The 27,887-nt window shown below is 42.6% G+C and overlaps 1 protein-coding gene across 4 annotated transcripts; it reads left to right on the top strand.

The window, feature by feature from the left end:
• On the top strand, positions 1–27,887 carry LOC133136940 (beta-1,4-galactosyltransferase 6-like). 4 transcript variants are annotated; one of them, XM_061254826.1, is made up of 9 exons: positions 1–92; positions 9,994–10,110; positions 10,571–10,684; positions 12,762–12,886; positions 13,327–13,443; positions 18,365–18,552; positions 20,768–20,890; positions 21,938–22,039; positions 22,926–27,887. In XM_061254826.1, exons 1-9 carry the CDS (start codon positions 83–85, stop codon positions 23,071–23,073), a joined length of 1,044 nt encoding a protein of 347 aa, XP_061110810.1. In that variant the 5' UTR covers positions 1–82; the 3' UTR covers positions 23,074–27,887. The 4 variants fall into 4 exon arrangements, with proteins under 4 accessions (XP_061110810.1, XP_061110812.1, XP_061110809.1 ...); XM_061254828.1 differs by having other exon boundaries at positions 12–368; XM_061254825.1 differs by having other exon boundaries at positions 12–846.

Raw genomic sequence — 27,887 nt, 5'->3', positions numbered from 1 at the left:
CTTCACTGCAGTCAGAGTGGTTGCTATAGTGATAACTGGGAGGGCGGGGGCTTGCCGGAGAAGGTTGCACTTACCGTAGACAATGTATGGGGGTAAGCCGGTAGGCATAATTCAAATCAGACTATTTTATATTTCTTTATCACCCTAAATGTATCTAAATGAACATTTTGTGTATTTGCCGTCGCTCATTAAATCCTGTTGCTATTTGCACGCTTCCATATCCGATATCGTCAAGAAAGATTGAGCGTGTAGTAGCGGGATTGCTGGGTGGCTAGCGGGCGCAGAAGGAAAACCATCAGCAATTCAGAGAAGCGGCGGCGCAGACCCGTTTTCCCAGGGTCACTCGACAGTCATTGTCGGAAGAAAAGGTATCTACACATGGAGGAACTGCTGGGTTGTTACTGAAAAACAACAACCGTGTTCTGGACGGACTGTTACAACATGTCTTGTCGGCGACTGGTTTGGAGGCTTGACGGCGCTTGATCATAAGGCCTGGTTTTCAATCTGGAAATTTCTTGCTTGGGATAGCAGTACCCTTTTTCTGACTACATTGCATTTTTTACTGCACCCACCCGACGCCCCCCTCTCCCCAGCAGACACGATGCGGACTGTATCGAAAATTTGATTTTAAATCTATTCGAGCTTTACACTAGCTATCGATTAAAAGATTGTTTCCAACGCAGTCTTTTATGGGATCATTACTTCGTTTCGGTCAGCGGCTCTAAGCAAAAATGTTGAATTGGAGGCGGTTGCTGCGGGTATCAAACCGCTCCTTTTTTGCCTTCATTTTTTTATTTTCTCTGTCTACGTCTTGTCTCTACTTCATTTACGTATCTCCAGGAATTGGTGAGTATATTTGTCCGGTAATTCGTGTCGCACGTTTTCCTGCTAGCTTGCTACGTTTGCTAACTCGCTGTCGTTGCAGCCGTTTGCAGCAGCTCGCTACCAGCGTTAGCTAGCCGAAACCAAGCAGGGCTAATTCTGAAATCGACACTTCAGCAAAATGTTTTTAGCTAGCATCGCGTGGATAACTCACTCGGCTGCATAACGCTAGCCACTACAGATTGAAGTTAAGTGACATATCAACGTTTCTATCTGTCCTTAGGTTACTAAGTTAGCTGTTGGCTATGTGACATGCTGATGAAAACGGCAGGATATGGCTATAGCTAACGTTCGCTGACATTAACGTTAGTCACCCACTTCTAGCAAGTGCACCTGCATGCTAGCTAGTTAGCGGCTATTATGACATTGCGGTCTGTGATGGACTTTTCTTGCGAATTTCTGACCATTTTGTCAAACAATAGCTACTAGTTAACTAATAGTTCGAGTAGCATAACTAACGTTACTCAGCGAAATACGCTAGCAGAATATCTCCTTTATTTGCAGTATAAGTTACAGCAGGTGCCTGTAAATGCAAGCGTTATTATCTCGCTACTCCGTAAAATAAAGTAGTGAAAATAATTAGTGGGAAGTCCAGTTATAAATTGTCTAACTTATGTGCAATGACTGAGTGGAGTCTCTTGAAGTTAAACCCAACTGACGTGCAGCCCTCAGCGCTTTCACTTTTCACCTGTCACAGTTCAATGACTATAAAAGCAAACTCCCTGCCATAGAGTGGTCACTGTGGAGATCATAAAAAGTCTAACAGCAAAAACGTTTTTGAAGCCTAAAAAAGTATATATCTGCGCATATACACAGGCAGTCTATTACATAGGTTATGCTATTAATCCTATCCTGGATCTAAGTAACATTCATTAATGCATCCCATTACTGAAACATACTACATCCGTTTTCTACATTATTTCAGGTGACTTGGCTCCATGTCTAGTGGAATTATATTTTTCACGCATTGTTTCACATCAGTGACATAAGCCCTAACCTATCACCATTAAACACTGAATCCACACCTCAAAAGCTATACAGTATTTGTTTTGGAACACTGCCAGGACATAAGAATGTACAGCAATTTTAATGTATTTTCAGAATGACACCATGTATTCATAATTTACACACCTGCTGTGTACATGTGTCCAATTCCTGTGCTCGAATGTACAATTTCAATGCCACCAGAGCAACAGGTTTGGCTTCATTTTTTCTAAATTTGTCGAGTATGTTGCAGTCTTTATTTGCCTCATTCCTCAGTTAACATTGCCTATTGACATACTAGTCGTGACAGTTCTGCTCTTTGTCATTGCTGTGCTGTGCACACAAGTAGCATGCACACAATGTCAGTGTTCGGAATTATGCTGTTCATTGCCCCCATTCAAAGTGGCCACAGATCACTAGACATATGTTTGCAGGAGATCAGAAGGGAATCTTTTGTAGGACTGAGAGCCTTTGGTTATTGGAGCTATCTCTGTAGGAAACACAAGTTTTCCCTATCAGTCTGCAATCTTAAATGAAGTTGGACATTGCAAGCCATCAGCACGTGTTGTTGCTGCCTACATACTACAAGGTATCCTGTTTTTGTGTGAAAAAAAATCAATCTCCAGTCCTGGGGAATGTGTAGATAGCATCTCCCTAGACCACATATATATATATATATTTTTTTGACGATCATTGCACAGTTTTAAACATTCTTTTTTTGTTTTGATTTTGACTGACTCCATTTCCAGTTTTCTCACATGCAACACAAGCCACAGGCACTGTGCCAGTTGTCACTTGCAAATTTACTTCCATGTGAACAATGCCTATTTTGCATTAATTAAAGCTTTGTCTAGCTTGTTCTTTTTTTCAGTTTAGAGGTCAATAGATTGTCTTTCTACCATAAGAAATATTCTATTTAACTGAATTGAGGTTTGTTTTCTTGAAATAATGAACCTGAGGTGAGTCACTCTGTTTACAGGTGCTCCCTCAGTAAATGAATGATGCCATTTAAAACAAACGGATTGGCGTGCCAGGCCGTGGAACTTATGATTATGTAGCATTATGTTTGCTTATCAGATTGAGCTGAACCAGTCACCCATATTGTCCTCACACATCTTTTTTGGGTGTGTAATGTTTAAGGCTCTCAATGTCTCCATTGCTTTCGGAGAGGCAGTTAAATTTAAGGACACTTGCACCGCAAGCTTCTATGCTCATAAGAAAGGTGTAGAATTCCATTTAATTATGTGCACATTTCAATGTTCAACAAGCAAAAAGCCAATCATGTTCGCTTTTGCCTGGATGAGATTATAAAAAATAATCTGCTCTTGTTGAGAGAAATTATCCCAAAATGGCTTATTGGGAAAAAAAGAACTTCACTTGCTGGATTGAAACAATTGCACAGATTCAAGTGTGTGTGTGGTGTGGTGCATGTGCATGTGTTATCTCCATTTGGGAGTGTAATATTTCCAGTTTGTTTGGTATCTGGCTGTGAGTTATAACATTCCAACTGATTAAAAACCACAAGACCGAGTTCTGTTTGTTCTGCAGCCTGCTGTCTTTATCTGTGAGCTCTGCTTGCTGTCGCCATAATTGTCATTTTGTTAAGCCTGTCGGACACATATGGGCGACAGACTGACTTAAGTCTTTCCTTCTCACATTCTCTAGAGGCAGTTTTAGCAGAGATTGTTCCGATGCTAGCATTAGCCATAATGCCCATAGAAATGAATTGTACGAACAATGGGAAAATATGGATTCTGGGTAGTTTTGCTACAAAGTAGTGCTGAGCCTGTTACCAGCCAATAAAAAGGAAATCAATTGGGAATGGGAACTTCCTTAAGGGCGTTTACTTAAACCCCAATAGCAACAGAAGTCTTTTATTCCAGTTTTATCTTCTTTAGGCATGAAAAAACTTGTCTGCCTCAATACACACTCACTGAGCACTTTATTAGGTAAACCAGCTTGTTAATGCAAATATTTAATCAGCCAATCATATGGCAGCAACTCAATGCATAAAGGCATGCGGATGTGGTCAATTGGTTTAGCTGTTTTTCAGAACAATTGTCAGAATGGGGAAGAAAGGTGATCTAAGTGACTTTCACATGGAATGATTATTGGTGCCAGGTGGTTTGAATATCTCAGAAACTGCTGATCTCCTGGGATTGTCACGCACAGTAGTCTCTACAGTTTGCAGGGAATGGTGTGAAAAATGTCAGATTCATAGAACTGACAATGTTCCTGACATAAACTACGTTCTTAAGCTTAAAAAAACCCCCAACATTTTGTTTCCAAAGAATTGAAGTGCAGTTTCATGGCTCACCTCCTACAGCGTATGGTGTCTGGTTCTTCCTCCATTAGAACTACCAATCAGTTTGTCCCATTAGGTGCCCAAAACCATTTATGTGGAAGCTTTATTCTCCAGGTCAAACATCGTCTTTGTTTTAAATTTGTAATCAGATGCTACTTCCTGTTCACTCTCCACATGTGTGGATCATTCTGTTGCAGTGTTTCACAACTCTTGGCTGTGGCTGAAGTCCAGTGCTGTCATCCTGTCTGCGGTGGCTCCAGTATCTGTCAAGCACTCAGTGTTACTCGTATTCCACCTGCACCCTTCTCATTAGCCTGACAGTGCTGCCCGATCCCTTTGTGTGACCTGTACTTTGTGTTATGTCAATGGGTGGAATCGCGTTTGATAGAAAGGCCTTTCTTTCAAGCAAGAATGATTAACTGGGTCCCGTCTTCAAAGGGCAATGGCAACTGTATCTTGTTTGAACTGCATGTGTTTTTGTTACACATGGAAATGGGGACGCAAATGTTGGTCAGAAGGTTATTCTGTTACCTACCTTCGACGTTAAGGACTGTCCCGTTTACAATTAGTCAATAATTGGTGCTCAGTCCATGTTGAGTTTGCTCTTTACGGCAAAAACTAAATTAAATTTGCACTGTCCATTAAGCTTACCGATGGTGTACTCCGTGCAAGATGCTGAAAATGTTGCCACAAATGTTGACCTTGCACAGGAAATGTTTGTTTAAGGGAGTGAATAGAAAGTTGCCTTTATTCCAAAGTGTTCATCTCTCTTAAGACTGTGGTTCCTATGTTTGTGGACCACCTCACAATGAACTTCAAACACAGTAAGAGAAGAGTGAGTCAGGCCCAAATCTTACTTCCTTTGAGGGTGGTGCCGTTCCATCTTGGTGTAATTATTGTGTGTGCAGTAGAGCCTGACCGCTATATGGGAATGTATATGCTACTTTACAGCATGGTAAATTGAAAGCTTGTTAATCCAAAGTGGTTTAGTGTCTTGCTCAGGGACACTTTGAAACAGCCAGTGTGGGTGATTGAACCAGCAATTCTCTGACTGCCAGACGACTGCTCTCACCTCCTGAGCTAATATCGCTCCAGGGGCCTCATTTATAAAACTGTGCTTAGGATTCATGTCAAAAGGTTGCGTAAGCATGAAACCTAGGACGTGCGTACGCAAAACAATATTCTGATTTATAAAACAGTGCATACGCACGTCCCATGCCAGTTTTCCTTTATAAATCACAATCAACTCTAAATGTGGTGCAACTTTGCCAGCTTCATGTCCCGCCCACAGTTGCCTATAAATAGGCAGTGAAACACCCCTAATGAATATGCATTTCACGAAGACAACAATTGCAAACGCTGAAAAGAAGGCCAAGAAAAGGGATTTCAGCCATTTGATTGCCTCTGAAAAGCTACAGGTGTGGGAATTATCCTGATTGATTGTAAATGACGAACAGTTCTGCACAACGAATGTGATGATGACGACGATGATAATAATAATAATAATACACGTTATTTGTCTAGCACCATTGAAAACACAGTTACAAAATTAAGAGATAAAACGAACAAAAATTAATAACAATGAACACATTATAACACATAATATATTAATATGATAACAATATATGAAACTATGCTCGTATCTGCCCGACTGACGCATTGTAAACGGCATCAGTGCAGCGCAATTTGTCCGACTGTTCACCATATTATTTATGAGAATACATTTAATAACATGAAGTATTGTTTAACAATTCGTCTACATTTTTTAGAGGGATTATTATTAATAGCAATTATTAACAACATCTCCGTTTATATTTATCATCCTAAATCATATTTTTTGGGCACTCCAGGGAGCATCAATCAAACAGCTGTTTGTTTATTCGTTGTAAGAGAGGCTTTTATCCGTTTTTGCAAATTAACTCTTCGTATATGATACGTGAGAGGTAATATTTCATTACATTACATTACATTACATTGCATGGCATTTAGCAGACGCTCTTATCCAGAGCGACGTACAACAAAGTGCAAATTAAACACAAGAACAAGTGCAAATAGGACCTGAGAGGACAGTATAGTTCCGAGTCCTAGTGTAAACATGCAGAAAATCAGAACCCTTTAAGAGTACAATCAACAACAATCAATTTCGATTTATTTTACACAGTGGTATCTGTTGTATATCATTTTCGACTTATCTCGTCGCCAAATGTTGTGTTGCACTTAGGAAGGGAGAGAACCCGTATAGCGAGATTCAACAACACAACACTTTAATAAGTATAACAGGGACGAAGCACGTCCTTACAGCAGCCATACCCAGCCACAACTCCCGGCAAATCTTTTTACCTTTTTAAATCCTGTTTCACTTCCCGTTTTCCTGGTCTTACGTCACGAGCATTAAAGGCGCAGTTTCTCATTTCTCCAGTTAATGTGCGTACGCATGGGTCAGAGTTTCCGTGGAGGACCGCACATTTTCCCGTCAAGTTCATTTTTTTATAAATGCCAAAGTTTGCTTAAAAAGTGGCGTACGCATTCTTTTGTGCTTACGCAACGTTTATAAATGAGGCCCCAGAGCTGTACAACTGCTCTTTCCCTTTCACATATTAAAAAATACAATGAAACCTTCCCTTTATTACTGGCCTGTCTGTTCTTGCACATGGAGTCAAAAAGGCTGATTTTGATGTGGTGTCCAACCTTCATGTGCTTGAGTGCAGGATGAAATTCCCTGTGCGTTGGCTAGCACCAGCAGCATTCTGTTGGTGTTGATGACAATTCAATCCACATCATTTAAAATATTTATTTTATTGATTATTTTTACTTCTCTGCTGCCTATGTTTGTATCCAAATGGGAAAAGGCTGCCCCTAAGGTGTGGAATGCTATTAAGTTCCTCCTGGGAGTAATTTGGGATAGCTTGTGAATAAAATTAAAAAAATGTGTATTGTATAATGAAACTGCTCAGAATTGCCTGTCAGGCTGCCATGAATCAGGCAGGCTGCTTCGGTTGTTTGTTTCCCTGTAATTATGCAATGCAGGTAGTCTGCCCATAACACTAAATACCTGATATCTGACGACTTTGATGCTGCGGATTAGCATTCCTAACTAGGCAAGGTTAAAGAGGGAGTGGTTCTGTGCTTTACCTGGGAGAACATGCACAGTGTCATGGCCAACTATGCCCTCGGTTTTATAACGTATGAAAGCCTCAGGATGCGACTGGCTGTGCTATTGTTGACGTCAGAGAGTCAACAATACATTTGGGGGCTGTTATCTGCGTCACAGTGACTGAAGGCTGGCGCTGCCCCGGATGTGGTAGCTTAGATTCCGCTTTGCTGCAGTGCCAAACAGTACCTGGGGACAGTTTCTGTAGTAAGAGCAGCTTAACACAGTAGTGTAATGCCACATCCTGGCTTTACAGACTTGCATTTATGTGAATGTGTACATGCAATTTCATTTTCATTTTTTCCCATTTTATTTTTTTTTATATAGCGGTAGCTCGGCTCTAATGCAAGTGGTTGTTCCTCTGGTTAACGTTTGCTAGGTCCTTGGTCAAAATTCAAAATTGTGAATGGCTAATAGCTCTGGTTCTTCTTTTCCCCCCTAATTAATGAATCGATCATTTTCCCCAACAATTAAATAAATAATTGACTGATTATACTTCCCCATCCCTGTGTTGTAGGTCAGTGATCATAACCCTATACTGTGTTTGTGAGACTATGCGATACACTTGGCTTTGGTCCCTAAATTAACAGCCAGCGGAGATCGCAATCTCCTTTTAAGAGGTTACTGTCATGTTGTTCTGGTTACCTGTTTTAAATTACTTTGTGTAGTCTAGACTTCTAGCAGGGCCATGCTTTCAATTAAGGGAGCGCTTTTGAGTTCTTCTCGTGCAGTTTGGCATGAACTGATTAACACAGCTTACAAGAAGTTGAGAATAGCTGTTCTGAATTTAACATGGAGGTATTTTTGCAGCCTTTCTGATGTGGTGCATTTTTCTGCATAAGCAAAGCATGCCTGGCAGTTAGTCCAGCCTGTAGCATAGTGGTTAAGGTAAATGACTGGGACACGCAAGGTCGGTGGTTCTAATCCCGGTGTAGTCACAATAAGATCCGCACAGCCGTTGGGCCCTTGAGCAAGGCCCTTAACCCTGCATTGCTCCAGGGGAGGATTGTCTCCTGCTTAGTCTAATCAACTGTACATCGCTCTGGATAAGAGTGTCTGCCAAATGCCAATAATGTAATGTCATTTAATGTGATGCCTCGAAAAGAGAGCATGTCCCACTATCCATCTATATGACACTAGGGTTAGGGTTAGAGTCTTGAAATGTCTCTGGCTCTCTTTGAGAAATTAACAGCTTTTTTATGTAGTTCCAGCCCACTGGCACTGTATTGGATCACATGGGAATTAATTATTTTAGAGGGCTGATGGTTCACCAATGCGCACATGTGGCTTGATGTATTTAATGCACCAGTGAGCTAATGCAGGTCTGGGTGACTGTCTTTAGAGCTAGCTTAGCATTGCACTCATTCTAACAGCCCTGACAAGGTTCATGGTAGGTATGTGGGTACCTCAGAAATGCTTGATTTTGAGTGTGGAGTGTGGCATGTGGGAATGATTGCACTTTGTGTGGCGGCAGGTCTGGGTGCTTTTTTGTGTATTTATTGAAGTTTGTTTTTCAGTTTAATAAGTATCTTTAATGTTTCCTTCCAAGGGGCATGTCTCCAAGCAGGATTACGGAGTTACCTGGATAAGTTCACGGAGTAGTAAAACCCGGAAGCCTCCCAGAACTGGAACATGGACTGAAGTAGAAACGGCTGTTCTGGGTGAACTTATCCAGCTAACTCGGTAATACTGCTTTGTGATACCGATCTCACTCGCAAATGAAAATCCTTGTGGTGTGGAAAAGGACAGCTCTGGCACGAGGATTAGACATCTGGAAAGTGGGCGATGAGGCTCCCACTGTGATTTGTTTTTCTGGTGTTCCAGTCCTTTCCCCCCACACACCCAGAGTTATCGCACAAACAGGAACACTCCATGGCTTTAACCCAACTCTAAACAATCCCGTGACAGGAAGCCGCTTTCCCTTACAGATTCGCTCATTTCCCCAGAAACCCATTGTTTTCTCCCCTACCCTTCTAAAGATCTGTGTACACACATAAACTAGCATATTATTTCACTGTAAATGCTTTCTAAGGAATGAGAGAACATGTTTTCTGACATGATATACCAAAATCTAAATGGTAACATGATGAATTTGCATTGCAGCCGTGCTGTTTCTGTTCATATACCAGCATCTATTTGACAAGTTTTCAATTCTATCAAATGCATTTTCATTTGAAGTTGCATTTCTTTACAGCAAAATGAACTGTATAACGCGTTTTTTGAAATTATTCTGGTTTTAACAGAAATCATTAATATAATTTCAGCATTTCTCTTACCTTATAGTACATATCAATTAACAACGGCTGACGCAGTATACATTTTTTCTTTTTTTTGGCTGGTTTAATTTCGTAAGGCCTTAACTAATTACTTTAGCCCTGGAGAAAATACTGCATATAGCAATGACAAGAGTGCATTAAATGGAAAGGGGTGGAATTTTGTACAATATAAGAAAACTGGACCGAGTAAATCCTTAGTTTTTTAAATTGAGAAAAGCTGTCTGTTTCGCAGTTGCATAGCTTCTTGTTCCATAACCATAGAATACTATAAAGAGAGTCTGTGATGTAGTAGTGCTTTTTTAGCCTATTTAGAAGCAGCAGTCTGTCTGTGAATGTTGTGTTCCGGTGTTGTTTTTCCCCAAACCCCCCATAAATGCACTCTCGTTTCTTTGCAGCGAACACCTACTACTTCATGGTCCAAGCCCAGGGCATTATGCTGAGAGACAACGTGCGGACGTTCGGGCACATGATCCGGCTCTACACCAATAAGAACGGCACGCTCAATGGAACAGGTAGGCACTGCGTAGCCTTGGCTCCTCTGGGCCTCTCTCCCTGGGGAACCGCACTTCCGTTAGGAGGATGAAGGCCTCTGAAGCATAGCCGCTAATCAAGCTGTGATCGGCGGAACTCGCCGGATTGATCCATCTGCTCTTGGTGAGGTTGCGTCACCTCTCAGTTGTTGCCAGTTAGTTGTGTTTTAATTCAATGATATGCTGAGGCAGGTAGACCTGCCGTGGGTGGTGTTTCTTCTGTAAAGAGGATTAACTTGATGCCAATCTATCACACAGACAGACTTTGAGCGTGGTTTGGCTGGTTAAAGACGCGAAGACCACACATTCCATAACGGCTGGGGTGGAGTTTCAGGGGTGTCTGGTTTTGCGGCCTCATTTTTTTAGTGTGCGATGGGGTGCATTAGCAAACAGCCTGGAAGACCCAGCAGGTTAACTCTTTGAACCCCCTCCCTCTCCGCAGATTATCCCGATGGCAGCAACTCCAGCGAGGTCATCGCTCAGCCCATCGCATACCTCCCCGAGAACTTCACCTACGCGCAGAACCTCCCGTGCCCAGAAAAACTGCCTTCTATGAGTAAGAACTTCATTACATTACATTACATTAATGGCATTTGGCAGACAGAGTGACATACAGTTGATGAGACTAAGCAGGAGACAATCCTCCCCTGGAGCAATGCAGGCTCAAGGGCCTTGCTCAAGGACGCAGCGGCTGTACGGATCATATTGTGGCTGCACCGGGAATCGAACCAGTGACCTTGCGGGTCCCAGTCATTTTCCTTAACCACTATGCTACAGGCCGCCCTACTATGCTACAGAACTTCACCATCATTCACCACAGCCAACTGCGTATAATCAGCCGGAATTGCCACCTGCAGTGCATGCTACATACTGTCACCATACAACCTCAGAGATAGAAACCTCAGAGTTCGGGTTGACCAAGAAATTAAACTGGGTGTAAAACCGGAGGTGGAACTGGGTCACTGGGGAAAAAGACACATCTGGGCCAAAAGGAACACCTGCCATGTTCCAATACTATTGCTCACCTAAGAAATTGGGGGGGTCTGATACAAAAGGTGATATGTTCTAAGTTGCTAAACCATCTTGATAAAAATGCAAGGAAATAAAAGCTGAAATTCGGATCTGTCATCATGTACATATTGTGACCTCAAATTCAGTTGTCTTCAGTGTATCGCTCAACAAAAGGAATTGACCTTGCTGTTCCAATACTTTTTGAGGAGACTGTATATTAGGTTCTCTCTGACAGTTTGTTGAAGCTGGAAGCTGTGGGCGGAAGCTGGAAGCTGTTTTGCTGGAAGCTGTTGTGCTGTTAATGTCAGTCTGTGTAAACTCAACTTCAAATGCGGGTTTTAAATGCTAATTGCTTGTGATTTTTCCTGTTTAACAGCCACATGTAGATGCTAATGTTTACTCCTGAACTCAAGTAACACTGGGCCGTGTAAATGGATTGTGTGCATACAGTACATACGTATTCATACATATTCTTTATTCCTCTTCCTCATCCCTCCACACTCTGGAGAATTACTGTCCTCCTGAAATATTCTGAAGTGGTTAGGTTGGACTCCCTTCAGGGGAAACCCATTTGGCTTCAGCTTTCCGGGTTCAGCCTCCTATATGAAAACGCACTGAATAAAACCCAGGGTGCTATTGGTCACTGCAGACTGCATAGCCCTGCAGTGCTGTGATAGGGATGTTAGAAACCCCTGTTCTCTGTATGCAGTGCTGTGATAGGGATGTTAGAAGCTGTCAATGTGGGGGTTTTCAGATGAAACAATGGTTTCCCATGGGACATTGCTCTGACCAGGATGTTCTTTTGAACAGAGCGTGGAAGTAGGCAGTATCAGCCTGTGGAACGGTTTATGCTTCCGATAAGTGGGACACGTTTTCTTTTTTGTGAACATGGTAGTTTAGTGCTATGTTGGGAGATTGCTGATTTGTTTCCCTGGTGGGGCAAAGCAGTTTCACCCATGAGAAAGATGTTGAACCTTAATTGCTTCAGAAAGCATCAGGCTGTGTACATGGATTGCATGCATACAGTTCATACGCTCTCCTGTGGTGGGACATGTCTTTGTCCCAAAAGGCCTTTCTCTGAAATGCTTTAACGTTTCAACTACAGTTTGAAGTGCATCACTTATTGATGGCCAGAGAGCCCCACGCACCATTGTGGCTAACTGTTTGCATGGCCAAAAGCCAGCTATCTGCAACCAAATTTAGTGTTAAAATGCTAATGAATTATCTGTCTTGAGCCAAGATATGGGTTATCCTCCAGTGATAGCCCTGTATTTATAGAATTCTAGAATTCAGTCTCCTTGATAAGGAGGCAATATGCATGCCCAAAAATGTTGGTCACTGAAGGAGAGAATCATAAAAAGAGAAAGATAGTCTCACACTATCGTGCTGCTATATCATGTATTGCATCAATAACACTTTTCTACAGTATGATGTGTACACCCTGAAGGTAGACACTGTGTATGTTTTTTTTGTTTGCTTTTTTAAAAATACAATAAATGACTTGGGAGCATTATTGTGTGTGATTATCTCTTTTTATGGAATTTAAGCTCTGGCGTTATTGAAGATGACGTGTCAGAGCGTAAGCTGAATGACTCATACACTCACATGTTCCCGTCTTACAGAGGGTCATATTGATGTTAATATGACCGAAATACCCATGGAGAAGATCCTCCAGAGGTTTTCCCGGAGCTCAGACATGGGGCCTGCAGGCCACTGGAAGCCACGGGACTGCAAGCCGCGCTGGAAGGTGAGTGTGGGCCAGGGCGCTCATCCCCTGTAGGCTCGGGTTCAGTTTGCTTTTTCACCCGCAGACGCTTGCTCTGACGTCAGTGTTGGCTGATGATGTCAGCTTGGCCGTATGCCAGATCAGGGATTGTTATTACCGGCCTTTGTAACTTTTATTGCAGTGTTGAGATGGATGTGGTGAGGACGTTTATGAGATCTATCCATATTAAGCTGAGTGACTGATACAGTGGTTTGTTTAGTAAGAGTGTTTTATTTTTTCATTAGTGTTTTAAAAAAAAAAAATTATTCCATATAAATGAAGGTCAACGTTGCAATTAATGTTTTAACGGAACAATCTCTTGCTCTCTACACTCCCTCCCTTTTTCTCTCCTCTCCCTCTCCCTCTCCCTCTCCCTCTCTCTCTCTCCCCCCCCCTCCCCCTCCCCCTCCCTCCCTCCTCAGGTGGCCATACTCATCCCCTTCCGCAACCGGCACGAACACCTCCCAATTCTTTTCCAGTACCTCATTCCCCTCCTGCAGAACCAGCGCCTGCAGTTTGCCTTCTACGTCATCGAACAAGTACGACCAGTCTCTCAGTTTCAGGAACACGTCACTTACACTTCCGCAACACACTTCCTCACTTGCATGACCAAGCTCATGACAATCTTGCGCTTGCGTTGCTGCCTTTTTAACCCTGGTCATGTGGCCCTGATCATTTTACTGAAGCAATGATTGGGGGTAAAATGGAAGTGCCCCCCTTCCTCAGGTCGAGCCTGGGACCTCTGTCTGCCCAGTCCAATTCAGTAACCCATTGAGGACACTGTTGGCCTGCCGTAATCACTTCTCTTCCATTTTTATTGTTCGCTTTGCTTTCTGTGTATTACCTTAGCGTCCCTATCTTTACTTAATCAGTGTTATGATCTTCACTGTATTGACGGCACAAGCCATTTCCTCTGGCTGTGAACAGTAACGTTATGTTCCGTTTCAGTGCTTTGTTGTTTAGACTAGTCAAATGTGTCACGAAGAATGTAATTGTGCACTGGGGGTAAGACTTCATATCAGCCTATGCCTCCCACCTCAACCTTGACTTTCTTGCCTTAACAGAAACGTGGCACTAACAAGAGAACACAGCCAACGCCGGCTGCCCTTTCCTCTGCCTATTCTTTTTCCCCACGCACCCCGAACCTCTGGCAGAGGAGGTGGCGCAGGTCTCCTAATCTCATCTTCAAGGAGATCTAGTGTCTTCTCCTCATCCTTCTCCTTCTCTTCTTTTGAATTTCATGCGCTTTCTGTTACTTTACTCTTTATTATTGTTGGTTATCGCCCCCAAGGTCCTCTGGGGAGCTTCTTGGATGAGATAGACATCCTCCTTAGCTCCTCACCAGACAATGGCACTCCCCTGATCCTCCTGGGTGACTTCAACCTGAACTCAGAGTCCTTTCTTCTTTTGACCTTACCTTCACACTTTCCCCTCCCACCCACAAAGCAGGCAACCTTCTTGACCTGGTCTTCACAAGGAGCTGCACAACAATCAACCTCTCTGTAACACCACTCCATATATCTGACCACTCCTTCATCTCTTTTTCTCTTCCACTCTCCTCTAACACCCATCCATCTCTCCCACCATCCACTGTCACCTGTCAGCGCAACATACGCCATCTGTCTACCTCCACCCTCTCATCTGCAATCCTCTCCTCCCTACCATCCGCAGAGTCTTTTTCTCGACTGTCTCCTGAGGATGCTGCTACAACCCTCATGTCCTCCCTCTCATCTTCCTTTGACTCTCTGTGTCCTCTCACCACCAAATTAGCCCGCTCCCCCCCCCCCCCATTGGCTTTCTGGTGCTCTACGAGCTGTCCGAATCAAACTGCGGGCCGCGGAGAGAAAATGGGGAAGGCCTCCATCTTTCTATTCCTCTTCCTCTCTAGCTAAATCTTCCTTCTTTCACTCTAAAATTAACGTAGCCGCCTCTAATCCTCACAAACTGTTTTCAACCTTCTCCTCTTCTCGCCCCCCACCTCCTTCATCACTCACTCCTGATGACATTGTCTCCTTCTTTGAAAAGAAGGTAGATGCCATTCGCAATTCCTTCTCCCCACCCTCTCCCCCTGCTGACCCTCCTACCTTCCCCAACTCCCTATCCTCCTTTTCTCACCTCTCTGACTCCCTGGACACTTTGAAACTCCTCACATCCCACTGCCCAACCACCTGTCCTCTTGACCCCATCCCCTCTCCCCTCCTACAATCTATATCTGATGACATTCTCCCTTTTCTCTCCTCTCTAATCAACACCTCCCTCTCCTCCGGCACCATGCCCTCTTCCCTGAAGAGGGCCAGAGTCACTCCCCTGCTCAAAAAACCTACTCTTGACCCCTCTGCTCTGAACAACTACTGGCCTGTCTCTCTTCTTCCCTTTCCATCTAAAACTCTGGAATGGGCTGTCTACTCCCAACTGTCCACTTATCTTCTCCAGAACAATCTCCACGATCCCAACCAGTCCACTCCACTGAGACCACCCTGCTCGCGGTCACTGAGGCACTCCACTCTGCTAAAACCAAATCGCTCTCCTCTGTCCTCATCTTCCTCGACCTGTCGGCCGCCTTCGATATAGTCAACCATGAGATTCTGCTCTCATCGCTGACTCGGATGGGTGTCACAGGATCTGCACTGGCATGGTTTTCCTCCTCAGTCTCTGATTGGCTCAGTCTCTGACCCCCACCCCCTACAAACTCGAGTCCCGCAGGGCTCAGTTCTTGTTCCTCTTTTCTTCTCTCTATACACCATGTCTTTTGGTTTTGTCATCTCTTCCCTTGGCTTTTCTTACGATTCTTACACCAATGACTCTCAACTCTCTTTCCTTCCCCCCCAATACCCAGGTGACCACACAGATCTCAGCCTGCTTGGCTGATATCTCTGGGTGGAATGACTTGCCTACCACTGTACAGCAGAATCCCTCCCTCTATTTCGACACAGACTAAAAACACACCTTTTAAAACTGTACCTTAGTCCTCCCTCCTGGTTTCCCCACCCCCCTTTCCGATATCCCTCTTGTCTAACCCCCCCCAAAAAAACCCAATGGCAAATTAACAGCGCTTATTCATCAAGCCAATAATTTGACAATTTATTTTAGAAAATAAAAATATGATTACACATGAATACATGAATATGAATACACATTTAATAACGAATACACATTGTAGGCCTATCAATAATGACATGATGGACTTACATGTTATGATCAACTTCTTAATGAGAGATCTGGGGCTGTCTCCCTTTCATACGGTAAGTGTGTCAAAATTTGGGGTGATTGAAGACAGTGCGATCCGAAGATCATGTTCGATATTCAGTCTGTTTCTGTATTTGTTCTTTAGCTGCGTGAGGGCAGAGGAGCCAGCTTCGCATAAATAGGTGGTAGTGAAAGGCAAAAGCACTCTGATTGCATGGTGGCCAAGGGCAGGATATTCGTGCGCAACGCTGCACCAGAACTGAGGGAAAGTCAACTCTGAAAACTTCTTCTGCAGGCCGCGATCACATGATAGGTCCACCAATTGAGATTGCGCTTCGGATGACATTGCCACCGTTTCCACGTCAGTTCCAAAAGGGTCCCTTATCCAAGCGTGAGCCAGCGCGTTCTCCTCCTCTGGCAAATAATCTGAGAAGCACGTGTGCAGTCTCCAAATGAGATCGCATGACCCTTTTCAGCTCTGATCTGTCTGTATCCATCAGGTTTTTTACCTCATGACACACGTTCGGTAACATGTCCAACCTGTCGCTGGTAACATGCTTGGACCACAGACGCAGCTTTTTCTTAAATGCATGGATTTTGTCCATTTGTTCAAATCTGTTGTGTCCCTTCCCTTGTAATGACACATTCAGAGTGTTCAAATGATCAAAAATGTCAGCAAGATAGGAGAGACGTGTGATCCACAGGTCATCGTTAAAATGTTCTGCCAGCTCTGACTTTTTCTCTGCTAGAAATGCTGCCAATTCGTTTCTGAGCTCGTAAACTCGGGATAACACTTTGCCCCTGGATAACCAATGGACCTTGGCGTGATAAAGCAGTTGTTCGTGGCCGCTACCCATCTCTTGACAGAAGGCTTGAAAACACCTTGCATTCTTTGCGCTGTGCTTCATGTAATTGACAACTTTCACGACCTCTCGCAATGTTTCGTGAATCTCCGGTACCATGTCTTTGGCAGCTAATGCTTCTCTGTGCAAAAAGCAATGATTCCACGTAGCGTTTGGTGCAGCTACATCCAAAATTCGTTTGACAACCCCTGAATGTCTTCCTGTCATTGAGGCTGCCCCATCCGTTGTCACGCCAACACACTTTGACCAGCAGAGCCCCACTGAACTCAAATATGCATCCATTGCAGAAAAAATCTCTACTGCAGTGGTAGATTTTGGCAAATCTGCACTAAACAAAAACTGCTCTTCAAAATCATTATTCCACACATGCCGCGCATACACCAAAAGAATGGCACAGCTAGCCACGTCAGTGGACTCATCAAGTTGTAAAGTGAAACAGTCGGTGGCGAGACGTTCGGTTAGCTGGTGCTCCACATCATTAGACATGTCACAGATCCTCCTATGAACTGTATCATTAGACAACGGAATTGTCTTTAATTTTGCAGCTTCTTTTTCACCAATGAGTACAGTACACATGTCTATTGCACATGGAAGGATAAGCTCTTCTGCAAGAGTGTGGGCCTTTTTACTCTTGGCGATTTGGTAGGAAACCAGATAGGATGCACGCAGTGCCTGCTCCTGCACGGTACGTGCACGTTCAAATGTCTTCTGGGACGCCTCAAGATTTTGGCTCTTACCTTGGAAAAAGGCCAGAGGTTTATCCTTATGGCTGGCATGTTTGGTTTCTAAATGTCTCTGTAATTTCGAAGGCTTCATGCTTTCATTAGCCAGTACTTCATTGCACAGCACACACAACGGCTTATGCTCACCATGCTTCACAGTGTACGTAAATCCATATTTGAGAAAATCCGGGTCGTACGTCCGTTTGTATTTTTTATGGGGATCTTCTGAAGAGCAATGTTCTGAGCTGGTACCAGGTGTACAGGGAGATTTTGCGGTATTTTTTAGAAATTTATCCATCGTAGCTTATTAGACTAGCAGGCTAGATCTTGCGAGAGATCAGTGTAGCGCGCCAAAGTAAGTGACGCTGGATATGTTGATACATTTTAAATTAAATATCTGATGGGCTTAACATTTGATTGGTTGAATGTTCAAAACTGTTGGTAATCATGTGCAGAACCAGGTTCAGATAGCTCAGGGGCTTGGACGTTTTTAGACTGAGCAAGTTTTTTTTATACACACACACACACACACACACACACACACACAAATAAATAAATAAATAAATAAATAAATAAATAAATAACGTCCGCGACCCTTTCAGAACGTCCCGCGACCCAAAGGTTGAGAAACGCTGGTCTAGGGAAATGTATCGCTCATTTACGTACTTCCTACTGTTTGGTTTCTGCAGACAGGAAGTCAGCCCTTCAACCGAGCCATGCTGTTCAACGTAGGATTCAAAGAGGCCATGAAGGACCTGGACTGGGACTGTCTGGTGTTCCACGACGTGGACCACATCCCCGAGAACGACCGCAACTACTACGGCTGCGGTCAAATGCCCCGCCACTTCGCTGCCAAACTGGACAAGTACATGTACATGTGAGTGAGCCATGCTCTGCTCATTATATGAAGCTTGTTAATGGTTGATGCTGTTGCCTCGCAAGAGAGAGGTTTCAGGTTGGGGTCTGGGCGGTTTCCTCACTCAGCCCAAAGACATACTAGTTAGTTAACTGGAGAGTGAAGAAGCTGTGTGTGTGTGCGTGTGTGCAGCACCCTGTCAGGGGTTGTTCATGCCTTGCACCCAATGCATGCTGGGATGCAGCCCCCCTGAGTTTGACTAGGAGCATGGGTAATGGATGGATGGAAATGTGAATATGAATATTTGACTGGCAAAGTGATGTCTTGTGGCTGAGAATAGATTGTGACTCAAGTGGGGTTTTTTTTTTTTTCTCCAGTCCAAACTCAGCCATGTTTGTTGAGGCTTGGTAAGTTGGTCAGACTTTTTTTCGTTGTTATTTTTTACTCCACCCTGCCCCCCCACACACACACCCGCAGTTCTCTAGTGTACAATGAATAGCTAGCACTTTTTATTTCTGAAGTAGGAAAAAATGCTTTTACCAGCTGCTAGTTTCCTGTTTTACTATTTCCTTTTTTTTTTTTTTACCATTCTTTCATTTATTCTTCATCGTGTGACACGATTGCCAGAGGGTGCTAGGTTTAAGTTGGCTATGAAATGTATGTGTTGGATTCAGAATTGGTTTATCTTTTTCCTGTGATTTTGTCATTCATGCAAGTTACACTGTAATGGTGTGTATAGTAACTTTAGTGAGCACCAAGGAACCCCAGCACAGTCTTTCAAGACCAGGGTTCCCCAGCCCTGCTAAGCTTATTCATTCACATATTTTCTATCTGCCATTTTGGCTCTCTTTAATGGGCATTGCACAACTGTCCGTGTATTATTGTGAACACTAAGAAGAGTCGTTTCCAGAAATGGCTGTTAAGTTTCTTACTGTAAAGCCAAAAGGTCTTCAGACTGTCTGCTTTTGGAGCCTTTTTGGGGTTCGTTGTCTGAGGCAGGGGTGTCCAGTCTTATCTGAAAAGGCACTATGACACCTGATTGCATTAACCAACTAACCACGATCTTCAATTAAGTCCTTGACAAGTGCAAAGTACTACTGGACTAAAAGAGCAGAATGGGGCAGAATGGTTTAACGCAAATAAATTCTTTAAACCCCCAAATGCCTCTATAAAGCAGGCAGGTTATCAGAATCTCCTATTAATATCTAAATTGCCCTGTATCACAAATTCTACGGTTAAACAGAAAAATAATAGTAATAAAATAAAAACAGATTAAGAACTGAAGATATCTTGGGCAATGGCGCCTCCTGCTGTACATTTTTGTCAGTGTTTGGTTTAGATCTTTGCCCTTCCCCTATCTGTACAGTGCGACCTTGCTCTATGCTTGTCTGTGGACTTCACCACGTGTACCAGATAAATGCATCTATGACTAACAGTGAGTAAAAGTCAGGAACAGTATGAGCATGCCAAACACCCCCCCCCCCCCCCCCAAAAAAAAAAAAAAAAAAAAAAAAAAAAAATCAGGCAAGCATGCAGATACATATTCTAAATACATGACATTACTTTCTGCGGACAAACACTGATAACCTTGTAAAAGTCTACGCAAAGGGCAGAGTCGCTGCCTAGTCTGTGTCACAATCAACGTTATTTCTGTACCAACCATCCATAAGCACTCACAGCATAACTTTACATTGTTTAAAGTACACTTTACTGCCCATCCCTGCTAGTAGACCTAACTTTCGCATTACGGATAACCTTAGCCCTATGAATAACTTTAGCATTATGGATACCTTGTATTTTGGTTCGCTAGCATTATAATTAACTTCGGCACTAAGGATAACTTTAGCATTTTCTGTTCAATTTACATTATGAATTGCTTACTTAACCGATAGCTTTAGCCCCGTGGATGATTATGGATAGCTACCATTACAGATAACTGTGATGTTGAATATGAATGTGCACTATGAATAACTAGCATTATTGGTAACTTTAGCATTATGGATGCTGTGCAGTGCAGCAATCTGGTTATTTATGTTCATTTAACGCCACCACTCTTCTCTGTGAATTGCTCTGGGTGGCACAGTAAGGTAAGGCTTTGATTTGCTGTTTGTTTGTGTGCCACCGTGCGTTTACAGCCAGTAAGTGCCCAGATGCACTGACTGGCTGTAAGTGCGCCTGGGCGCTCCCTTCACACTGTGACCCTTCGCATTGTGACCCTGCCTCACTCCACTTTCAGCCTCCCGTACAGCGAGTTCTTCGGCGGCGTGAGCGGCCTCACCGTGGAGCAGTTCCGGAAGATTAACGGCTTTCCCAATGCATTCTGGGGCTGGGGCGGAGAGGACGACGACCTCTGGAACAGGTCACTCTCAGAGAGGAATGCCCTCCTTGTTTTCCCCCCAAACCCAAAATGTCTACAGGGCCATGAGAATTTGGTTTTACTGCTAAACACTCTCTTCTGCTGTCATGAGCAAACAAAGGTGTTTGTTCATGACATATCCAGGGCTGACATATTCTGGCTGAGATGTTTGGGATTTCAATGTCAGTAGGTCCTCATTAGTCAGGAGGAAACCACGTCCCTCTTAGGTTGGAATTACACCGGACGCCTAGCGTTCGTATAGTGGACAGGGTGCGGAGCTCGCTTTTGGTGCCAGTGGATTACAGTTGTTACCCAGGCTGTGTAGTACTCACGGATAGTAGCAGAGTTTTCACCATGCCTGGTGCGCTACTTTCAAAGAAATAGTGTGGACATGCACCGTGTTTATTACTGTATGTTTGTTAATAATCAAAGTACCGAAGTACAGTTTAAAAGCAAGTGTCATCATAAAGATGTTAATGTCCGATCTGCTTTTAAATAAAGTTCTCCAAATGAACAATGGGTGTGTCACATAACCACTTGAGAAACATGGAATATAGAAAGTTAATTGTCGAGGTGGAAAAGCATTGGGAGTTGTTCGCTATGACATGCAGCACACCTTACAAAAGAAAGGGCTTGGAATGAATTTGCCGTGAAGAGCAATGCTTCTGGTGTAACTGACAAGCTGTGACTGGTAGGCTTTGCGTCCCCTGTGTGAGTGCCAAGTGTCCTGTGTAATTCCAGCTTCATGGCCATTTGAATGCTTTTGTACTATGTGCCACTATGTGCCATATGTAGGAAAAACACTACAAAGTGTTTAACACTAGAGCACCATGGTCCTTGAAATGTTGCCCAGTGCATAATCTTTAAACACACACATTTTCTTTGTGTTTATCTTGTGTCTGGTGGTGGCAGACAAGATAAACACAACACAGACGAGTATTAAGTAGTTCAGCTGTGTGTTATGTTGAGTATTTTCAGTAGAATTTACAGGGTAGGACAGTGTATAACTGTAATTACTGGGTGCATGACAAGGTGGCTGGTTGCTTTCAGAGTGCACTTTGCTGGGTTCAATGTAAGCAGACCTGAGGGAGACCTGGGGAAGTACAAATCCATTCCACATCATCACCGGGGAGAGGTGCAGTTCCTGGGGAGGTGAGTTTCACCACGTTTAGAGACACACACAGACACTCACTTGCACACCACAACACGCCGTATCCGTCATCTCCTGACTGAGAAAGCCACCCAGCTCCTAGTCCAGGCGCTCGTCATTTCCCGCCTGGATTACTGCAACTTCCTCCTAGCCGGTCTCCCAGCTTGTGCCATCAAGCCCCTCCAGCTGGTCCAGAATGCTGCAGCCCACCTGATCACCAGTCAGCCCAGGTCGGCTCAAGTCACCCCACTCCTCATTGGCCTCTACTGGCTTCCTGTTGCCGCACACATCCGATTCAAGGCCCTAGTGTTGGCATTTCAGGCTGCTAAGGGAACTGCCCCACCTTACATACAATCCTTAATCACTCCCTACTCCCCAGCTAGACCACTCCGGTCTGCCAGCTCTGATCGCCTTATGGTTCCCTCACTACGAGCACCTGGCGGTCGAGCTGCACGTTCACGCCTATTTTCTGTTCTGGTTCCTCAGTGGTGGAATGACTTGCCTACCACTGTCAGGACGGCAGAGTCCCTCCCTCATTTTGACGCAGACTAAACCCACACCTTTTCAAACTGTACCTTAGTCCTACCTCCTTTTTTTTTGTGGTTGTTGTGATTAGTCATTGATGAAAGCAATATAGGTTTTCAAGTTGAGAGCCATTAATCTGGCATGTTTTAAATCTTGATTTACAAAGTTTTAAGTTTATTCTTGATTCTGTTCATTGCTGCTGGGATACAGATGTGTTTACACAGAACATGGAAATTACCTTATACATGCGAGAGGAATCCTGTTGCACACATCCACAATCCTTCGCAAATAACCTGGCACTTGTCAGGCTGAGTGCTGGTAAAGTAAAATCTGATTGATAATTCTCCCATTTTTCCTTCTCAGGTACAAGCTGCTGAGGTACTCCAAAGAGAGGCAACACCTTGATGGTTTGAACAACTTGAACTACACGCCCAAAATCACTTTGTGCAGCTTATACAAAAATATAACCGTCAACCTTCATCCAGAACTGGCGCCTATTCCAGATTACTGACTGCAGTCATCCGCTACCATTTCTTCACTCTCCAGTTAACTAAGATCTTCCTGGGAAGGATGTGGACCCCTCCAGGGAAGGAATGTCATCCCGCACCGTTCTGGGAACGCGTTGAAATGTTTCCAAGTTACCTGGCTCGTCGAGGAGAGATTTCACCGCGAAGTATGTGGCCCGGATGATGGATTGTGCGTGTCATTGCATGTTGTCTCTGTGCCGGCTTTATCTACTAAACCCACACCACATTTCAGAGGGAAGGAACATCCGTGCCAACTGGTACAGAGTTTGCTGCATAGCCTTAAGAAAACCACACATTCTGTCTCGCGGTTTGTGTTCTTATCAAAGCCACTTTGGTCAAATGTAGAAGGGAGGTGTCCAGTCAAAGTCTGTCAGTTGATATGCTGTACATTGCATTCTGTGTAAAATTCTTTGTAAAATGTATTGTATTCATTCAATTGTATTAAATACTGATGGTTGTGTAGTATATTCTCTTCAAAATATTAATATACGCTATTCATAGATGTGCCGTGTAAGCTGTTGAAGTGTGATATTGCCACCCGTTGATGGCTTCTAGCACATGAACATACCTTTAACCCAATGGTAAAGCCCTTTTCATTTTATTGTAAGATACTGGACCCCTGGATTGAATGAGGGATGATTTATTTTCTCCTAAAACTAAAACGGTCTGTTCATAGGAATGATATTTTGCGGAGGAAATGAAAAAAAAAAGAAAAGAAAAGAAAGAAATGGCCTCAGACTCTGAAGACTCATGGGCTTTCACCTCTGGATTTGTCCTGGCCTGCTACACCATGCTTTTCACCTGAGCTGCACTACACTATATCAGTTCATAGATTTTGACTGGACCTTTGCTTTTACCATTACCATTGAAGCCAATAGATATTTGCTTATACCATACGTTTGTACACACACACATATATATATTTTTTATTATTTCCTAGAAAATTATTTGTATATGTGATGTATATTTGACAATACATTTTTTATTTTATTTTTTTATTTAATGTGTTTTTAAATTTTTTTTTTATTATTTTTTTTTTTAAGAACTCATTGTTCATGCGTTTACATGAGCACTCCATATCTGGCTGTGTGTTACGCAGAGACCATTTGCATGAGCGGACCCTGTGTAAATAAGGGCCTTTTAAAATGGTTGGTGTAGTAGAACTTTTAACCATATTCGAGTGTACTTTTATTTTGGCAGCTATGTCCCATTTCCTCGACACCATTTTAGTAGGTAATGTTTGAACTGAGCGAGTGGCCTTGAAACAGCAGGCTCAGTGTGAGCAGAGGCTTGTTGACCGCACCTTTCATGCATGCCTTAATTGATTTCATTTTCTTTCTCTTTTTTGTTTTTACTACCTTTCCGGTTTTGTCCTGTACATGGTTTTGATCCTTTGTTCAAGTGCACTGTGTTAAAGGTCACATTCTGCTTGTATGAAGGCATGGTGTGGACGCCCCGCAGTGCTACAAGGGGCTTGTGTCCCTTTCCAAGATGTGCCAGAATGTTCCTGACAAAATGTACTGCAGGTCTCGATTGTAAGATTTTAAAAAAAATTGTCATTTTATGTTTTTATTTATATTTATTTTTTGAGGTCTACCTGAGACTGTAAAAATGCCGAAAAGAGACAGCAAAGATGACTGCCTTGTAGAATGAACTAGGTCATAACCCTGTAGACCTCCTGCTTTAAAGAAGCTTTATATAGTGCAGGCTGAGAATGCCTTGTATTCACTCATTTTATACCTGCTCTTTCCCCCTCCACCTTTATGGACTTTTTGTGTCTCAGTCTTGCTTGCAAATGCTTTCTTTATTTTTGAGGCTGTCAGCAGGAATCGTGAAAGCAAAACTGCCAGTAACTTATTCAATTGCTCTCCGCAGAAAGCGTCCTCCATAGTTGTATGAATTAAAACCGTAACTGTCTGTCTCATAAAAGCTTATGAACTCCACCTGGCAGGCATTGCTGCTGCTTCCATCGGTCAGGATTCCTAGGAGGAAGGTTAATGTGGTTTGTAGTTTCCAAGCCTGTTCCGCCTGTTGCATAATTTGTAAATATCAGCCCATAACATGAAAAAGCATTAATCAGATTAGGAACTGTCAACATTGGCTGTGCACTGTATATCAGTCCTTTTTTTGTTGTTGAATACGTGACAAAACTACAGTATACACAAAAATTGAGATGGGGGGTTTGATTGGGAAAAGCTGTTGACATTGGCATGTTGTCATTCTAGTCATGCAGCCCTTTGTCATTTAATTTGTTTCATTCACATGTTGTTCTTCATGTATGCATCCCTGTATGTGTATTATGGTAAGTGGTGCAGAGGAGTCATATTTAATGTTACTTTGCATACAGTAAGTGAAGTTTGCTCAAGACCTCTTGAGCAAAAGTTGACAGGGACTTCTGATGTGTTTAACAGTTCATGGATAATAAGTTAATGCTTATTAGCAGCATGGGCTGCTCAGTTTACCTCAGTCCTCAGAAAGGATGCTCTGAGTGGGCATGTTTACCAGTCATCCAGTGTAGCACTAAATGGGCTAAAAATATAAAATGGAAGGTAGCCTGAAAGATTATGGGAAATGTGAAATTGCTTTTGTGCTTGTATCTTTTCTACTCCCCTTTAGTAGATTTTTCTTTTTTAATAGGTGTACTGTCTGAACTCGGACACAATGTGACTGCTAACCTGACAATATTGATGTTATTGTGAAATAACTGGCTAATCGTTGAGCCTCAAGCTCATTAGTTAGCCAGGTATGCGTTTACTTGAACTACTGATTCAGGATACAGGTTACAGTAGCTAGCAGTTTATCTGCAGAAGTTCTTTAAAAAAAAAAAAAAAAAAAAAAAAAAAAAAGGTAAATGGCTTCCTTTCTCAATTCACTCTGTTATAAAAAAAATAAAATACATTTTTAAAAAAAGTATTGGTGGGTCATCCTGGAAAAATGCACTTTACCTTGTTTTTCTGTGGCCCCCAAGCCAGAGAGATGGGCCATTAAAAAAAAAAAAAAAAAAAAAAAAAAGAGGGTCCAGTTGTAAATATTTTAATCTGCCTGGATGAGGGCCTCTTGTTAATTGTTGAATATGATATTGATAAATGGTCCGTCAGTCTGGTTCAGTACGTTTAGCTTGTGTCCGAGGGAGACTACAGATGCAGGAGGGCATTTATGTTTACAGCTTTAGACCATTCAAAGATGTGTACGTTTTATTGGCTGAATAACCCAAGTGTTCAGATGTCGGGTGTATTTTTAGAATTGGGTTTTTTTTTGTTTGTTTTTTTCCACCATGTTCCATCTTTAAAGATTGACAGTGTAATAACCAAAGTTTATATGTATGGTGAAGTGCCATCCAGGAGTGCATTCCCCTGTTGTTTCCTTATAATGTCAAATATTTAAATACAAAATGTATGATTCTCCACAAGGCTGTTTCATTAGGTTGAGTTAATGGATATCATGGAGATGGGGTCACAGACTGTGAGTTTAATGTCTGATTCATATTCCGGGTTTTGTGTATTCCCATGGTGTTTTATTGCCCATTTAAGGAATCGTGGAAAAAAAGTGGATAATCGTTGACGACGATTGATTTTTAAAAAAAGATTTTAAACATGTTCACTGATTTTACTTGGGCCAGCTACACCGTAGCTATCACGTTCACATAGGGGGGTTCTTCAGAGTTGACAGCCTGATGTACTGTAGGTGACACCAAAGTGCACCTTTCGCATCGAGATTTCCCTGCTATGCTCACCACCAAGCTCCTCGCCTTCTTACAGTTCAACCACTTGGTAAATACACGGATACCTGTATATACTGAATTACAACCACATCGCCAAAAGACATATAATTATTTTACTGTGGAGTATTACGTTTTGCAGTATTCATTTATTTATATACTTGTGCCTTGAGGTCCCCCTTTTTTATTGTTTTACTTCTTACTGCTCTCTTGAAATGCTATTTATGTTTTTGGCTGTGACTTTAGGCTTGTGTTGCTTTTCAGTGAAATTTGAGTGCACATGTTCGATTTTATTTATGAGCTCCGACCTAGGCAATCAAGCCGTTTTGATTGAACATGCTTATATTATTGATATAAGTTTGCTGTTGAAGGGGAAAATTTGCTATAAACATGTCCAGTCGTTAAAAAAGTTTTGACAGTATGGCTGCTCTCTCTCCAATGACCTGTGCAATTGACATTACCCACCTCTTGTCCTCCCGAGACGATAAAGCCGTTCAGACTCTAGTTTGGCTCTAACCTTTTTTTATTTTTATTTATTTTCTTTTTTTTATTCTGCAGAAGTAAAATACTTTGGTTGCCATGTTCTTGCAGCACAATGCTTTAGTTAAGATGAGTCATCTTCAAGCAAAGCCTTGTATTTGAACATTTCTCTGGAATGACATGGGTGTAGTTTCAAATAGGATTGCCTGCATTTCTTTTTTTTTTTTTTTTTTTTTTTTTTTTTTGTTGCACAAAGTTTTGTAGCAAGTTATCTTTGGCAGCTTTAACAGGACATGTTTACTCCGTGGAAGTTATTGTATCCATTTGCTTGTTCATAAAATACCATTTACGATTGTCCATTGATCATGCAGTGTGCATGTTAAATACTGATCAACATCACTTTCCTGTCTAGTTTTGGTCGTATGACTGCCCCACCCAGATCCAAACTGAGAATTATGACTTGAAAACAGCGATATTTGAGTCACACCAATACAAATTAATGTAAGCTATTCATCTCCTGATTTATGTCCATAGGATATTTGTATATTTTTTATCATTGTCTTGTATGAAAATAAATGCACAAATATTAGCAAAGCAGAA

This window comes from Conger conger, chromosome 9 (genome assembly GCF_963514075.1).
Source record: "Conger conger chromosome 9, fConCon1.1, whole genome shotgun sequence".
In the NCBI taxonomy this organism is placed as follows: domain Eukaryota; kingdom Metazoa; phylum Chordata; class Actinopteri; order Anguilliformes; family Congridae; genus Conger; species Conger conger.
This window is presented reverse-complemented; position numbering and strand designations above follow the sequence as displayed.

Bases quoted from the DNA above. Each gene is read 5' to 3' on its own strand.
- LOC133136940 (XM_061254825.1), top strand. From the start codon at position 732: ATGTTGAATTGGAGGCGGTTGCTGCGGGTATCAAACCGCTCCTTTTTT. The intron at 10,111-10,570 runs GTAGGCACTGCG...CCCTCTCCGCAG, and splicing joins CGGCACGCTCAATGGAACAG to ATTATCCCGATGGCAGCAAC. The intron at 12,887-13,326 runs GTGAGTGTGGGC...CTCCCTCCTCAG, and splicing joins ACTGCAAGCCGCGCTGGAAG to GTGGCCATACTCATCCCCTT.